Source organism: Emydura macquarii, unplaced genomic scaffold (assembly GCF_026122565.2).
Source record: "Emydura macquarii macquarii isolate MOO-44397 ecotype Brisbane River unplaced genomic scaffold, CSIRO-AGI_Emac_v2 contig_1390, whole genome shotgun sequence".
Lineage (NCBI taxonomy): Eukaryota > Metazoa > Chordata > Testudines > Chelidae > Emydura > Emydura macquarii.
The window spans coordinates 5851025-5865609 of NW_027131527.1; the positions used below are offsets into that span (position 1 = coordinate 5851025).

Below are 14585 nucleotides of genomic sequence, written 5' to 3' on the forward strand. Positions count from 1 at the left end.
TGCCTGCTCTCCCCTATGGAGCCACACCAATCCCCACTCTATTTTTCAGTGAACTGTCTATAAAGACAGATTACAAGTTCATACTGCCATTTCCTAGAAAATTCAAGCGACTCAGCATGCATAGAAGAGGAATCAACACACCAATCAAAAAAAAATTTTCTACCACAAAACGTTCTAGATTAGAAATTCAGATTGACACACAAGCCAAATCTTTGTGCTTCTATCACTGACTTGTAAATCAACAGCACACTCCTACTTTGCAGTCTTCCCAACTTCTCAATTGAATAATTTATCTAAGAGAGAGTCCTTTTTCGCTAAAAAAAATTTTCAGACACACAAAATATGACTATGCTATCATTTCAAACCAAAAAAAATCACCCAACTTTTCTTCTGCTGTGATCTGTCATCCTGCTTTAAAACTGCTATACAACATTCACTTGTGAATGCTTAGACTGTGAAAAAACTAAACATGAATATTTTCATGAGATAAGAGATTTCATAAAGAAGCATTCTAAACAGTGTTACAAGGAAATAAAAACCTACAATAAGCTCACAAAAGTCAAAGGAAAAATGAACAGCAGCAAAGGCACCAACATAAGCAAAAATATAGAATTCATATCTATGGAAAGCACACACTTTGTGTGTTCGCTATCCAGATAACAGACATACTTCTGACTAGAGGTAGGGCTGGATTAAGACAATAAAGGGGCCTACATACATCTCCACCTGTGGATCCCTCTTTGACCTGTTACTGTGATGGACCCAAGTCACCTTACCAATTCAACCCTTTGTCCACATGGCCTATATTTAATTCTTTGTATCTTTTCCAGTGAAGCCGAAAAAGACATGACTTTTTTGGTCCGTCAGTGCAGTATTTTTTGTCCCCCATTGTTTACTCAGCATCAGTGAGGTCAGAGACTAGCATGTATTGGGTGAAATGCTGTGGGCCAGCTAGTAGGGGCATCCCAGAGGGGACTTGAAAGCATTTGTTGGAATGAGGATTTTAAAAACCGAAAGGTTTTTAATCCAGCGGCATATCCCTAGTAGAGTACACCAATGTTTCTTCATGCAATTTAATTTTTATAATTAATATACTTTAACTAGTTTTAAAATAAATCTTCAATTGTTATTTGGCTAGATCACAATTGGTTGTTAGACAAGAAATCAAGGCATTAAATTAATACAATATTATATTCAAGATTAAATTAGCTGCTGCAGCTAGTCTGTAATGATTTAATGTACATACACAGTTGTGATGGGGTGTGCTCCTCACACTTATCCTGAAGGGGTTAACATAGGCCAGATGGGCCAATTAACCTGTTCGGCTGCAAACAGAGGGACATTTAGGCTGAGAGGAAAGCCCTATTCTTGGGGAGCTCCCCTCCGCAGAAACAGGTAGAGCTTCTATAAAGCCAGGGAGCAGGTAGTAAAAAGGGGGCTGCAGAGAAGAAGACTGTAGTCACTTTTTCTTAGACAAGAGAGAGAGAGGGATTTGAACCCAAACAGAGAGGTATGTCTAGCAGACCCAGAGGAATGGGGTTTGGCTAGAAGGGTGGAGAATATGAGCCTGGGATAGGCAAGGTAGGAAGTAGAGGAGGTGAGCGACAGGAAGGTTTGCAGTTGTCCAGATCTTTGCTGCTAGAGACAAGGCTCTAGACTGGAATCCAGAGGACAGGGTGGGCCTGGGTTCCTCTACCAGCTACTGAGTGAGTGGCACAATCTGGGCAGTGTTCTCCATGTGTTCTCACTATTGCAGAAGGGACCCAGCCAGGGCAGAGGACTTATGGGATTGTTTGGGACTGTGAGGAAGATGTTGACAGTACCCTGGAAGGGGATGGCTCTTGTGACTTGGCTGGAGGGCTGAGCCATGAAGGCGAAGCGCTGCAGCTCTTGAAAAGCAAGAGAGGGACTGCGGAGCAAAAAAATGAGATGAGAGGCTGAGGAACTGCAAAAAAAGGGTGTCAGGCTGAAAAAGCTAATCCTCAGACAAAGCCAGTAGGCGCTCCAGCGTAGAGGACCCTGTGACAATAGGACATATCTTTTTCCTCTTTTGGAAGTATAGGTAGGTTTTTCACACCATACTTTCATTTAATAAGTAATAATGGATTTAAAAATCCTTGCCCCAGTGATCTGAATTAAAAAAAAACCAAAAAAACCCCAGAAAAGTCCACATTTAGTATGCTAAATTTTCTGGGTCAAAACTTGTTCAAAGTTCTCTATGAACTTAGTAACTCAACTAAATCTAAGTGAACAAAATTTAGAAGATCAAACTGCACTGCTGAATTTGTCTTTTGTCCTATTTAGTCAACTTACAAGAATATTGGTCTGATCTAGTACAGCAATTCCTGTGGTCCCTTTAGTTCGGTATTCTGTTTCTGTCAGTAGCCAATACCAGATCTTTTGTTAAAAGGTGCAAGCAGACTCAGAATTGAGAGTTCTGGAATAACTTGCTCATACTGGATGTGTTTCGTATCCCCCTAGGATAGTGGTTGCCTTATGCCCTGAAGCAGATTGATATCCTTAATTTATTAGAATAGCCTGCCTAATGTACCTATAGATGTTCTCATTATCAATATAAAATACCTAATTCTTTTTAATATTCTGTTGTGACCTAAACAATATGTTGCAGCAATAAGTTCCACAGGTCAAGAGAGTTGTACTTTTCTTTCTTAATAGCCTCTTATGAGGAACTGTGTCAAAGGCTTTTTGAAAGACCAAGCAAACATATTAAAATAGTAAGTTCTGTCTTGTCCACTCTGTTGACATTTAAAACAATCCCACTAGATGAGGCATAGTTTACTTTTACAGAATTTTGCTTGTTTGTTCCTACCATATTGTGTTCATCTAGTTTGAATTCTATCATGTATGTATTTTCATTTTATTGAGATAAGGTTCACTAGCCTGTAATTCCCAAGATCAACCCAGCACCTTTTAAAAAATAGGTACACATGCAATCTTCTAGTGCCTTTGTACAGTATAATAACCTTTTTTAAAAAAAAGACTACCTATTGATATTAACAGCCCAACCATTTCATTTTGAAGTTTCTTCAGAGCCCTTGTGTGCAGCAATGTTTGCTTATTACTCTTTGCTTTATCAATTGTTCCCTCTTTTGACACTTTAATCTGACACTACCTTAACTTTATTACTTAAAAAGAATAGTTTGAAAGCAATGCTCTCCCCACTTATGACGACTAAATGATTTTTAGTTTAATCAGTTTCTCTACAGTGTTCTATCTTCCTTAATTGCTCCCTCTGCTCTCTAGTAGTCCAGCTTACCCACTGATTCTCTCCAAGACTTTCTATTTCTGACATACTTAATTTCACTCCCCCACCCCCTGTGGATATTTGCTCTTCATATTCTGTTTTAGCCATCTTAATTTCCATCTTCTATTTCACCTGCCATAATTTATTGTTCATCCTATTGGTTGAACTTCGGCTGGATTTCATTTTCTGTTTGGCTCCAATTATGTCTTGATTCTTGCCATTTAACCACAGTGTTCACCCTCTCCTCCCTTATCTTCCCAACTACTATTTTAGTTTAGGGATATATTTTAACTTCTGTCTGAATTAAGGGATTCTTAAGCAGCTGAGACTAAACATTTTAAGTGTAGTCACTTCTGACTTTAAGGTCTTTTTAACTGGCTTCCTGTTTTTTTTTTTTCCAAACCTCACTTCATAAAGTTTAGTATTTCCATTCTAGTTTTAAATAAATCCCTCCTGTGAGTATATTGAATGTTGTACCCATTATTCTGTACTGCAGATGCTTCACAAGTACAAGAGAAGATAATAAAGACTAGCTATTTTAGTAATGCTCACTGCACCACTTGTTTTCCTACAGGAGATAATTTTAGATTGCTAAATAAGAATGCTAGTATTCATAAGCCATGTCTTATTTTCTGTTGGTTGTTTTCTAGGGATTGTCTCAGACAGAGAACCAGTCTCAAAGAAAAGGGCTAATACATACGAATTTAATAGTTTGAAGTCTGGGTTTGGTTTTTTTTTTTTTTTTTTTTTTTTTTTTTTTTTAAAGAGTTCAGCAGGGGACCAGTTAATCTAATAGAGAATACAAATTACTTACCTAACAATGCTTCCTTAATCAGGTTTAGGTTTAAGTAAAATTATAAAATGATAGCAAGAAAAGTTTCAAGTACAATATTCTCTCAAAGAAAGTCTAACACTTGTTGGTGTTATTACTATTGTGGCAAAGCTTTTCCTCTACCTCGGTGGGTCGAGTGCTTCCTTCTTGCGGTAGGTCAGGAAACTGCTTCACCCTTTAGTGTTTTTCTACCCTCTAGTGGTGGGGAAGGGTAATACAGCCTCTCTAAGACGGCCGCTCCCTGCTGGCTCCTGGTCCTGTCTCTGGTTCTCACAGGCCCTTGCCTCTTTGCTGGGGCTCTTGCCCCTCTAGTGAATGGCCGGTAGGGGAAAAGGGGGGACCCAGTCCCACCCTAGATTCTGGGCCCCAACCCAGGGACCCTACAAGTAGCAGCCTTGTGCAGTGGATTCAGGAAAGCTGCTAGCTTCCCTGGGTTACTTCCCTGTGTCCCTTGACTTAATGTCCGTACCCTGCTCAGACAGGGGTCGTTCCTGGCCTCCTTGCCAGGGGAGGCTCTTGACCTCTGACAGCTCCATTGGGCGTGGTAGTGCCCATACCAAATGTCCAGTTCTATCTTTCCCTTCTGGCAGGGTCTCTTCCCTTAGGCCTCTTCGGGCAGGGTTTTTCTCTTCCCCAGTCTTTGTACCTGCAGGGTTCTCTTCTACCAGCATTCTACTCCTTCTCTTAAACTCTCCTGGCTCTTGACAGCGTCTTGCCTGCTCACACATTCTGGTAGCTCACCTCAATCTCACAACTCCAGCCACACACTTTCTCTGGAGGGGAGGCTTTTTACAAGTCCTAGATTGGCTCCATGTGTATTAATTAACCTGGAGTAACGCCTCCTCAGCTACCAGGATAAAAAGGGACTTGCTGAGACTGGGGCTGATATATTGGCCTTCTAGTACTCTCCGGTAGCCATCTAGTCTGACCCTGTCACAGTACCTAAAGGTGGGAAGAAAGCGACAGTTGTTTATTTCAACAATAGGGCTATGTCTACACTGATGGCAACAAAGTCGCCACCGTCCGATCGACTTATCTGGATTGAGTGAGCAGTCAGTGAAGACCGCCTTCTCAAGTGGCGCAGTGCAGTGAAGATGGTGTGCAGAAGAGAAGCACAGAAGTCGATGGGAGTTACACAAGATTTTTGCGTACTTTGCGTAACTCCAGTCGACTGCCGCCAAATCGCTGAGGTAAGTGTAGACATAGCCTAGGAGGTGAAGGTCAAGTTGGTAGGAACAAATAGGAAGGCATTCAATACCAACAACCCAAAATAATTTTTTTTTTAACCTAATCCTGAAGACTGGGACAACAGCTCCCTAAAATCCTAACACCCAGTATACCCTAAAGTCACAACTAGCAAATAAACCCATTTTAGCCAACATTTCACATGAATTTTTCTTTATATTTTGTACAGTTTTTCAAAATTTGGACAACCCAAAAAATAATAAAATTGGCTCCCCGATCCAGAAGGGTCTTGCAGCTGCTATGGCATCACTTTTTGTTGGGGTGTTTCAGTGAAGTGTGTGCCAGGTTTACTGCAACAAGGACATGTCCCAACTAGGAACTGAACTGAGGTCACAAATTCACTTCACAACAGCCAAAGAACAATTAGACTATTGGTTACTACCTACCAGGGCCGTATCTGAGGCAATGCTTTAAAAGGTAAAAGATTCTGTATCCTATTAGCAATCTCTTGAAAATCCAGGCCCCATTACAACTATTTTAAAAGCTTTTAGAGTCTAGGAATACGACATTTATGACACCATATCACATTTTCTTAACTCCTTCATAGATTTACATGTGTATGTATTTTAATTTTATATTTGCAATAACAGAAGGATTAGCCTTTGGTACAACAGTTTGTGTGTGAAATAATATATCTACTTACATTAGTGGAACCTGTCCCACAAGTCCAGGTTTAAAGTGATAATTAAATGTGATCAGCTGTAGTCACGCAGAAGCAACAATGGAGGTTATTACCCTTACAATAAAGCAGACTTCCCAAGAATGATGGGAAATAACTTTCAAACGAGTGGTGTTACTTAAGTCTAGAGTCAAACATACTGTTGAACTGCTATGCAATATGCAAGCCTAGCCAGGGAGGTGCAACTAAGCAATTCATCTCCTGTAAACTGAGTCACAGCAAAAATGAAACCTACAGCTTTGTTCACAATTCACACAGTTCATTCCATAGAGATCAGAAAGCTCTGTATTCTCTTTAATACTGCTTTGAAGAGCCTAGAATTGAGGGAGATTTAATTAAACGTATATAACCCTGAATGATTGCCACATCACTACAAGGTATAATGAGGACAGTTAAAGGGGGCAAAATTTTCAACACCCTAAGTCACAGTGAGACTTAAAGAGCACTTTTGAAAATTTTGCTGAAGAATCCATTGTGAGAAGACTCTGCCACTTCCTAGATCCATAAACACAGCCATATTTGACAGATTAGAATGAACTTTAGCAATTTCTAAATTTAAGATTAATTTTCAAATATTAAAACTAAATAGAGGAGAAAGTTAAGAAAAGCGACAGCATTTAGGCTAATAAAGTGATATTTTCCCCACATTTTGGAAGAGGTCTCTGGCAGATCTCACAGCTCTGCTAACCTCTTGACAACTGATCTGTTCCTAAAACTTTGCCAAATGGTTATTGGGAGATGGAATAGGATGAGAAATATAGGCATGGGAGTAAAAGTAGCCAGTCAAAAGGGAGCTGCTGGAGGTGGTGGGCAGCGTTGGTGTAAATCAAATGGTTCTAGTATGACAAATGCTGCAATCTTTTGTTTACGTAGCTGTTCTAACAAACCAGTTCAGGAGTACGTGAGAGTTTGAGTTAGTTCACGGGAGGAGGGAAGTGATGACAGAATTTTATTGCTGATGTGATAAATAAAACTTCTGTTTACTACTGGGTATGAAACTAGGTTAAGAAAGGACAGTAGTATCTAAGATTTTCTGACAATGTCAACTACAAATGTGAGTCTTCAACAATTTCCTTTACATTTTAAAATCTAATTGGCATATTGTGAATGTGTAATACAGTAGTTCAAATAGTTTTGTAAATAATCCCAAGCATCTTTAAATGAAACAATCTTACCAATATCTTCTGCTGTAACTTTTAACATCCATTTGGAGAATGCACATACACAATTCATTTTTAGAGCTGATGCAATTATACTTCAAGGCCTAAGGAGTTTGACCTGCACTATGTTGGGATCTTCACTTTGGAAAGAGTTCATCATCTAGATTTCTATCCCCAAATTTAAAATGGTTTGGTGCTGAAGTATTACATGAGACTAACTAGGTGTTAATTTACATACCATATGTTCTGTAGTAACTCAGCAGAAGGTCATATTGTTATGGATCAGATAAAAAAAGCCTTAATTCCCACCTCTCCAACCTATTGTTTGACAGGCTTCAAACCTTACCATCTGCTCTTACCGTTCAACCTATCCCTTCTACGCCAAGTGGTAAACTGGACAAAAGTAAATATGTTTTAATATGGCTAAATATAAATGTATATCAAGGAACAAAGGATGTAGGCCATACTTGCAAGATGGGGTACTCTATCCTGGCAAGCAGTGACACAAAGATTTGGGGGTCTGAAATCCTGTGTCCAGTTCTGGTGCCCACAACTCATGAAGGATGGTGATAAATTAAAGAGGGCTCAGCAAAGAGCCATAAGAATGATCAAAGGGTTAGAAAACATGCCTTATAGTGATAGATTCAAAGTGCTCAATCTATTTAGCTTGACAAAGAGAAGATTGAGGGGTGACTATAAGTATTTATAAATCTATAAGTATCTACAGTGTATAAGTATCTACATGGGGAACAAATTGGAAAAGTATAACACAATCCAATAGGTGGAAGTAGAAGCTAAACAAATTCAGACTGGAAGTAAGGTGTAAATTTTTAATGGTGAGAGTAATTAACCATTGGAACAATTTACCAAAGGTCGAGGTACAGTCTCCATCACTGAGTATTTTTAAATCAAGACTGGATGCTCTTCTAAAAGATACGGTCTAGGAATTATTTTGAAGTTCTATCGCCTGTTATACAGCAGGTCAGACTAGATGATCACAATAGTCCCTTCTAGCCTTGGAATTATGAACCCCTCTAATCTGCTGATTTTCTTGATTCTACCTAATTCCTTCCCTCTCTTTTATCCTTCACTGCACTACGTCTGGCCTATTTTCCACTGCCTTCCATCATGCTTCGTTTCCACTTCCAATACAACTTTCCTTTCTAAATTAGTGTCCTATTTCCCTTCTCCTTTTTAGCTCCAAAATCCTGCAGCATGCTATTCATTCTCATTGCCTTTACTTCCTCTTTTAACTCTCTTCTTAATCCACCCCAAACTGGATTCTATCTTCCATTGAAACTGACCTCAGTGAAATCAGTCAAGGATTCCAAGTTACATCTAAGCAACAGTTCTCTACCCTCACCTTCTGTATCTACCTACTGCCTTTGATATTGATCACTCTCATTTCCTGTGCATACCCTCTTTCCTTGGCTTCTATGACCCTCTGCTTTATTGGTCCTCCTATCCTATAGACCATGGCTTCATAACATCCATTATTTTCTCCATTATTATCCACTTCTCTTCCCTGCATTTTTTGGTGTCCAATGAGCTTCCAGACTCTCCTCTACTCGCACCTAAGCTTTTCCTACTGGTTCAACTACCACGTCTATGTCAATGAATCTTGAAGTCTCTCTCTGCCCAGTCTCATCTCTGGATGCCTCTCAGACATTGTCTTGGATATCCAGCTGCCATCTGACACCAAACCTCTGCAAAACAGAACATTCATTTTTCTGCCTCTTCCCTCTTTTCTGCCTCCCATTTTTTTCTCCATTACTGACTCCCATCCTTCCAGTTTCCTAGGCTTGTAATCTAGGTGTAATTTATAACTTTTCTCCTACTAAAGTCTATAACCTGCTCCTGTCTGACCTCGTTGCCTCACTTCTATGCTATTAAGTCTGTCAGGAATTAAAAGTGATATTACTAAAGTTACCATTGTTAATGAAGAGAGTTTAATTACAAATCAACATTTAAATATATGTAGTCATAACAGGCACACACACAAAACTTCTGCTTCCTTTATCATGGTTACTATCTGAAATGAGATATGAATTAGTAATGTGTATTTACATTTTAGGTGTGGGCCTGTCCCATGCCTAGTTGTAATTAATAAGTAATCCAATAAATATTTTGCATTTCAAACCATTTTTAAATTTAATTTCATGTCCAGAATGTTAGAGTTTGAATTACTTAATTGTTTTACATTTCCAACTCTTCAGTGATGATTAAGTACAAGCTAATTTTTAGAGAACTATTTCACTATATTCATCTATTTTCCATTCATATATGGTTTAGAAATACTGTTTTTTTAAATGTGATTTTTATAGTTTTGTTCAGTATTCAAAAGCCATAAAGTTCAATTCAAAAATTGAACCTTAAAAAGTTTCAGTCTAAGGACTGCTTGCAAATATTTGCTGCCGTATTTACTATTTCTCCACTGTGTAATTGGTCAGCAATTGGACTAATGATATCGTTTATGTTCCCCGATTAAATGACTACAATGTTAATACAGAGGAGGTTATGCTAAAGTTATTAGAACTTTGATTCTTTAAGAAAGATTGGAAGTAATTTGTAAAATTAGGAGGAGCTAGGCAGGAAAAAGGAGAGGATTATAATGTCATTTTAAGCCTCTTCCTCTCTGGGCCACTTGAGGCAGAGTTTTTAATCTGCTAGAAAAAAACTAAAACTAAAAAAACAAACCCAAGCTATTGTAATATTATAGGCTAGGATCAGATTAAAATAAACTCTCTGTAGAGTCATCACAGAATATTTACATGCAATGTATGTTCCATTTACACAGTCCTGACTGCAAATGATGTCACCAGATTCTTTTCTGGTTTATTTAATTTCTCTTGTCCTAGGGTTCGAAGAGTTTTGCATTGTCGTAGGTGTAAATATACGTGACTGTACCCTTTACAAGTCTCATTTAATTGATTTAGTTTCAGGGCTCTGACACTGGTTTCTAGGAACATAGTCCTCCGTCAGAGGTGCAATGTTAACTTTTGTACAACAAGTTTCCACAACCCGCTCAAATGTATTTATTGAATTTAGAGCTCCAGTTTTCTATCAGTCACCACAGTAACTGTCAAACAGTTCAGCAATTGTTTTACGTGTGTACGTATATACTTTCTGGAGGGGAAAGTGTGATCAGATCCTCTAGTGAACCTCAATGTCTGTGTTCTGAGACACAGCACAGCCCTTTCCTCTGATGCTGTACTCTTAAGCAGTGTCTCCTATACACATATTACATTACACACACACACACACACACACACACACACACACACACACACACACACACACACACACACACACACACACACACACACACTAAACCAAGGACATTTTTTAATTTAGTGGTTTCCAGTTCTTTGTCATCCATCACTACTCACTAGTCAGCAACATACTATAATTATACTCTAGATCAGTGGTTCCTAACCTTTTTGGTTCAAGGGGCACAAACAATTTTTACAACCCTGAAGGGCCACCAGTCTATCAACTCATAAAAAATGTATTGACATATACACCATTAAGGACTACAAATCGCTACATATTTAAGTAAACATTTTGATGCTATTCTGCTCATTTTTACATTCACTATTTTACACCTACAACTTACACATGGTAAGTCACAGTGGGAGTCCTGCTAAGTGCAGGCTAAACCAGAAGGCACTGATTTTTAGAGTCCTGCCCCTCCTTAAGCATGGTGTGTCCTGGCTGGTCTGCCAGCAGCCACCCCAGCCCCAGCTTCAGTCCTTCCCTCCCTCCCTTCCCAGCCTGCAGCCAGACAGAATGGGTCTCCTGTGCCCCTGGCTGCAACAGGGAAACCACACGTCCTGTAGCCCAGTGCGCTCCAACTGAGTCCCTAGGCAGTGGCTCCTTTTTGCAGCCAGGGGGATAGAAGATCAGTGCTCCCCTCCCTCTGGCTCCAGCAGGGACCCCAGCGCCTAGGGACCCAGTCAGAGCACTTTGCCATGCTCCCTGCTACAGCCAGGGGAGAGTAGCACTCATCTCCCATCCCCTTGGCTGCAGCAAGGAGCCTTCACCAAACTTGTAGCCCTGCGGCAACACGCTCCGCTTGGGTCCTCAGGCAGCAACTCCCTTCTACAGCCAGCGGGAGGGGAGTGGTGGGTCACTTTGAAAGATCCTGCGGACCACTTTTAGCCCCCGGGCCACAGGTTGGGAACCACTGTTCTAGATGTACATGCATAGTTGTAATCAGAAAGATTGATTTAAAAACCCCATAAAAGTTTCCATGTCAAGGTTCTATTCTAAAGAATAACATGTCTACAGTGTGCAACACCTCTGCAGCAGAAAGAAACTACCAACAGCAAAACAGTCAAATGACAGGTATCATACCAATACCATTACACAAAAGTTTTAACAAAAACAGATTGCACACACAATATTTCTGAACTGTAACACCAAAAGAAATGCAAATTTAGGACAACCTGGGAGGGGCTGAGCACCCTCAATTCTTACTGGAGCTAAGAGTTGAGGTGTTTGGCTCCTTGCAGGAGGGAGCCTATAATGTGGTACTGGATAACTATTACTGAATTCCACATAAAAACTGTACATTTTAATCTACTTTTTATTAAAATGGCAATCTCCTCTGATGACATCCAAACATTCCATTTGCCTTTCTCTAAGGGATGCATTAAGCAAATTGAAGTTCTCTCCTGACCTAATGCCATGTAAATGTCAATCAATTCCTTCTTTTTTTTTTTTAATTAATTAATTTTGGCACATTTGGACTTAAAGAATTTTAAAAGTTAAAGTACCCAAGTTCTTTGGAGTTTAACAACGCTTGACAAATATAGGTTAGGTGCTAACAAAAATTTTCAGTGGAAACTTGCTCCCCTCCAAAGTTTGCCTGAATTTCTCTTTCCTGTCTAATTTTTAAGAGAATATCTTTGAAACTGAATATTCATGCTTTTGCAGAATCATCTTATAGCTTATTAATGCTGCCATTTATTTGTCAAACTTTGTAGAGACATGAAAGAAGCCTCTTAAGAAGTTTTAAGCAACTCATCTTTTTTTTCACATACTAAAGAACAGGCCAAATTTTAGCACTGCATGTGAACTGATAATTAACCAGGGGTTGCTAAGCACATTGTGGTGACATATAGATAAGGTGAAAAGCAAGCACGCAAGTGAGTTCTTAAGATTTTTACCATGGACAAAAAGCTGAATTCTTTGATGTTCATTTGCCAAAGAAATTAAAGAGGAATATTTTACTCTTTGCTGTCATCTTAGACTTCACCTGTTAAGTAAGGGGATCTGTCTTACTTGCACTGAACCCCATGCTTTGTTCAAATTCACAAAAATGAGAAGCTCTCTTATTTACCAATTTTACTTCAGAAAAACAGGATAGTTGTGTCTATTCTTGTGGAATTGAAGAAACAGAGTTCCTAACTGGGAAACTTTTACAATACTTGGAAAGTATAAGTTACTATTTAAGTATAAATAAATAAGAACAAAATCTTAAGGTTTCTTTTTTTCCTAGCAACATTTAGCATATTAAAACAGACACGCCTTCTGTCCCACTTTTGCTCTCTTTATAATACACTAACCTGGTGCAGTAATCTTTTCAGTTTTAGTAACTGAGTTTTTACAGCTGTGCAATCTTGAACCATATGCCGAAGGGTCATTTCATCAAGCATCACCGTGTTCTCCGGTAAGCCCACCAAATGTCTAGAAGCCTGATAGATATTTGGGGCTCCATAGCCTTCGAAGTGACCAACAGGAGGCTCTAAGTAGTGGGACTCCCTGAAAGAAATACTTTAGATGAAATCCAGAGCAGTCTTAATTTAGAGTAAAATCTGTGAGCTCTGTTTCTTAATTAGAGAGCATTTTAGTATTGTGTGTATTCATTAGTGCTGCAAGTAATCTTTAAAATTACAAAAGTACTAAAGGATACAGGCTACATCTATTTATTTAGATTGCTGAGTGTAGAAAAATGTTTACAAACGAAGCCAATGTTATCCTGACATAAAATTCTACACTTTATTACACATCTATAAAAGAGTCCCACAAACTAATTTGGTTCCAGTCATCCAGGATCAGTTCACATCTGAAACATCAAACAAGCAACAACTATACACAAGCTGGCTTGCAAATAATGCCACATTGTTTACTTCTTAATAAAACAGAAATGCTATTTCCCATGTCTCATGACAGCTACTGGAACAATAAAACCAGCAAAGCACTTTCCTTTGAGCGCATATGATGAAATTGACTGTGCATTTATATTGTGTAACACACACAGAAACCAGTGCCTGCCTAGGGTAAAATATTTACATCTAAATTACAAGCCCTTGGCAAACATCTGAGTTCAAAGAAGGGACTATTAGAGCAGTTTTAGTATAAGTGTCATCTTCTCTCAAAACAATCTAGTCAGGGACACACCACTTTTGATGAAGTAGAGCTTATAGAATTTTCAGAAAAGAAACTACACCTTATGATACATTAATTTCTAACTCCTCCCTCAAAAGAGGTGCAACAGGTCCTACCTGCTCAGATCATTTTTACCACGTGGAAGGTGGTCTGCATGGCCAAACTGATAGTGGTCTTGTGCACCCCAACACTGCGGTGTCCTCTTCCAAAATCCATCCTGCAGCTGTCGAGTATTTCTGTCTTGTCTATCATAACGATTCATATTTTCACACTCCACTACAAAGATGTTTAAAAAAAGTTATGTACATAACATTCTAGAGGAAATCACTACACACACAAATACAAATAAATGTTAATTAGATATTACTAATAGGTGCACAAGTACAAACAAACATGAATTCTTCTTCAGACTGATCATAAAAGGAAGCTAAGTTGAACACACAAGAATCAGAATTATCATAAGAGACCACCTGTAGTTGCTCACTATTTATCTGCACAATCCTTATTGCAGTAGGTTCAGAAGTTATATTGTTTAAATAAAAATGAAAAATTATCAGAACCTGCAGCAGAACCTACAGAATTTAAAATTAAGATTTAAAACTTTTCTAGAAGACCAACTATAGGAAGACAACATTTTAGAAAGAGGCCAATACTTAGCTGCAATGAAGAACAATTTTTCATTTTAAAAAATATCTCAAACTGGCTGCTAGTTTAATTTTTTTTTTTTTTTTTTAAACTTCAGAAAGAATCTAAGATTTTTAAAAATCTATTTAAAACATTCAACATCTTCAGAGTTAAACAGCTTTTGTCCACAAACAGTTTCAAAAGACTATATTTGGCAACAGCTTGCAAACCACTAGAAACAAAGCCAAAACCCAACTACAAGCCCTGCAGTCACACACAGCAAAAAGAGTAAAGTTATGAACTACTGTTCTGCTGCTAGATTTTCCCGTCACGTACCCAAAGAGTTTTTCCTCACATTGTCAGCCCGGCTCTAGAAGAGGAACTTTA

The 14585-nt window shown here is 38.7% G+C and overlaps 1 protein-coding gene across 6 annotated transcripts in view; it reads right to left on the bottom strand.

Annotated features, from left to right (window-relative positions):
- Window positions 1-14585, bottom strand: part of CCSER2 (coiled-coil serine rich protein 2) — a 132253-nt gene that overhangs the window by 44780 nt on the left and 72888 nt on the right. For 4 of the 6 annotated variants that reach the window (XM_067552529.1, XM_067552531.1, XM_067552533.1 and 1 more), the window contains exons 5-6: window positions 13691-13850; window positions 12752-12959 (exon numbers count right to left, since the gene is read on the bottom strand). In XM_067552529.1, the coding sequence (XP_067408630.1) occupies window positions 12752-12959; window positions 13691-13850 (368 nt within the window). The remainder of the gene's footprint in view (window positions 1-12751; window positions 12960-13690; window positions 13851-14585) is intronic. The other 2 variants (XM_067552530.1, XM_067552532.1) reach the window with 1 other exon arrangement.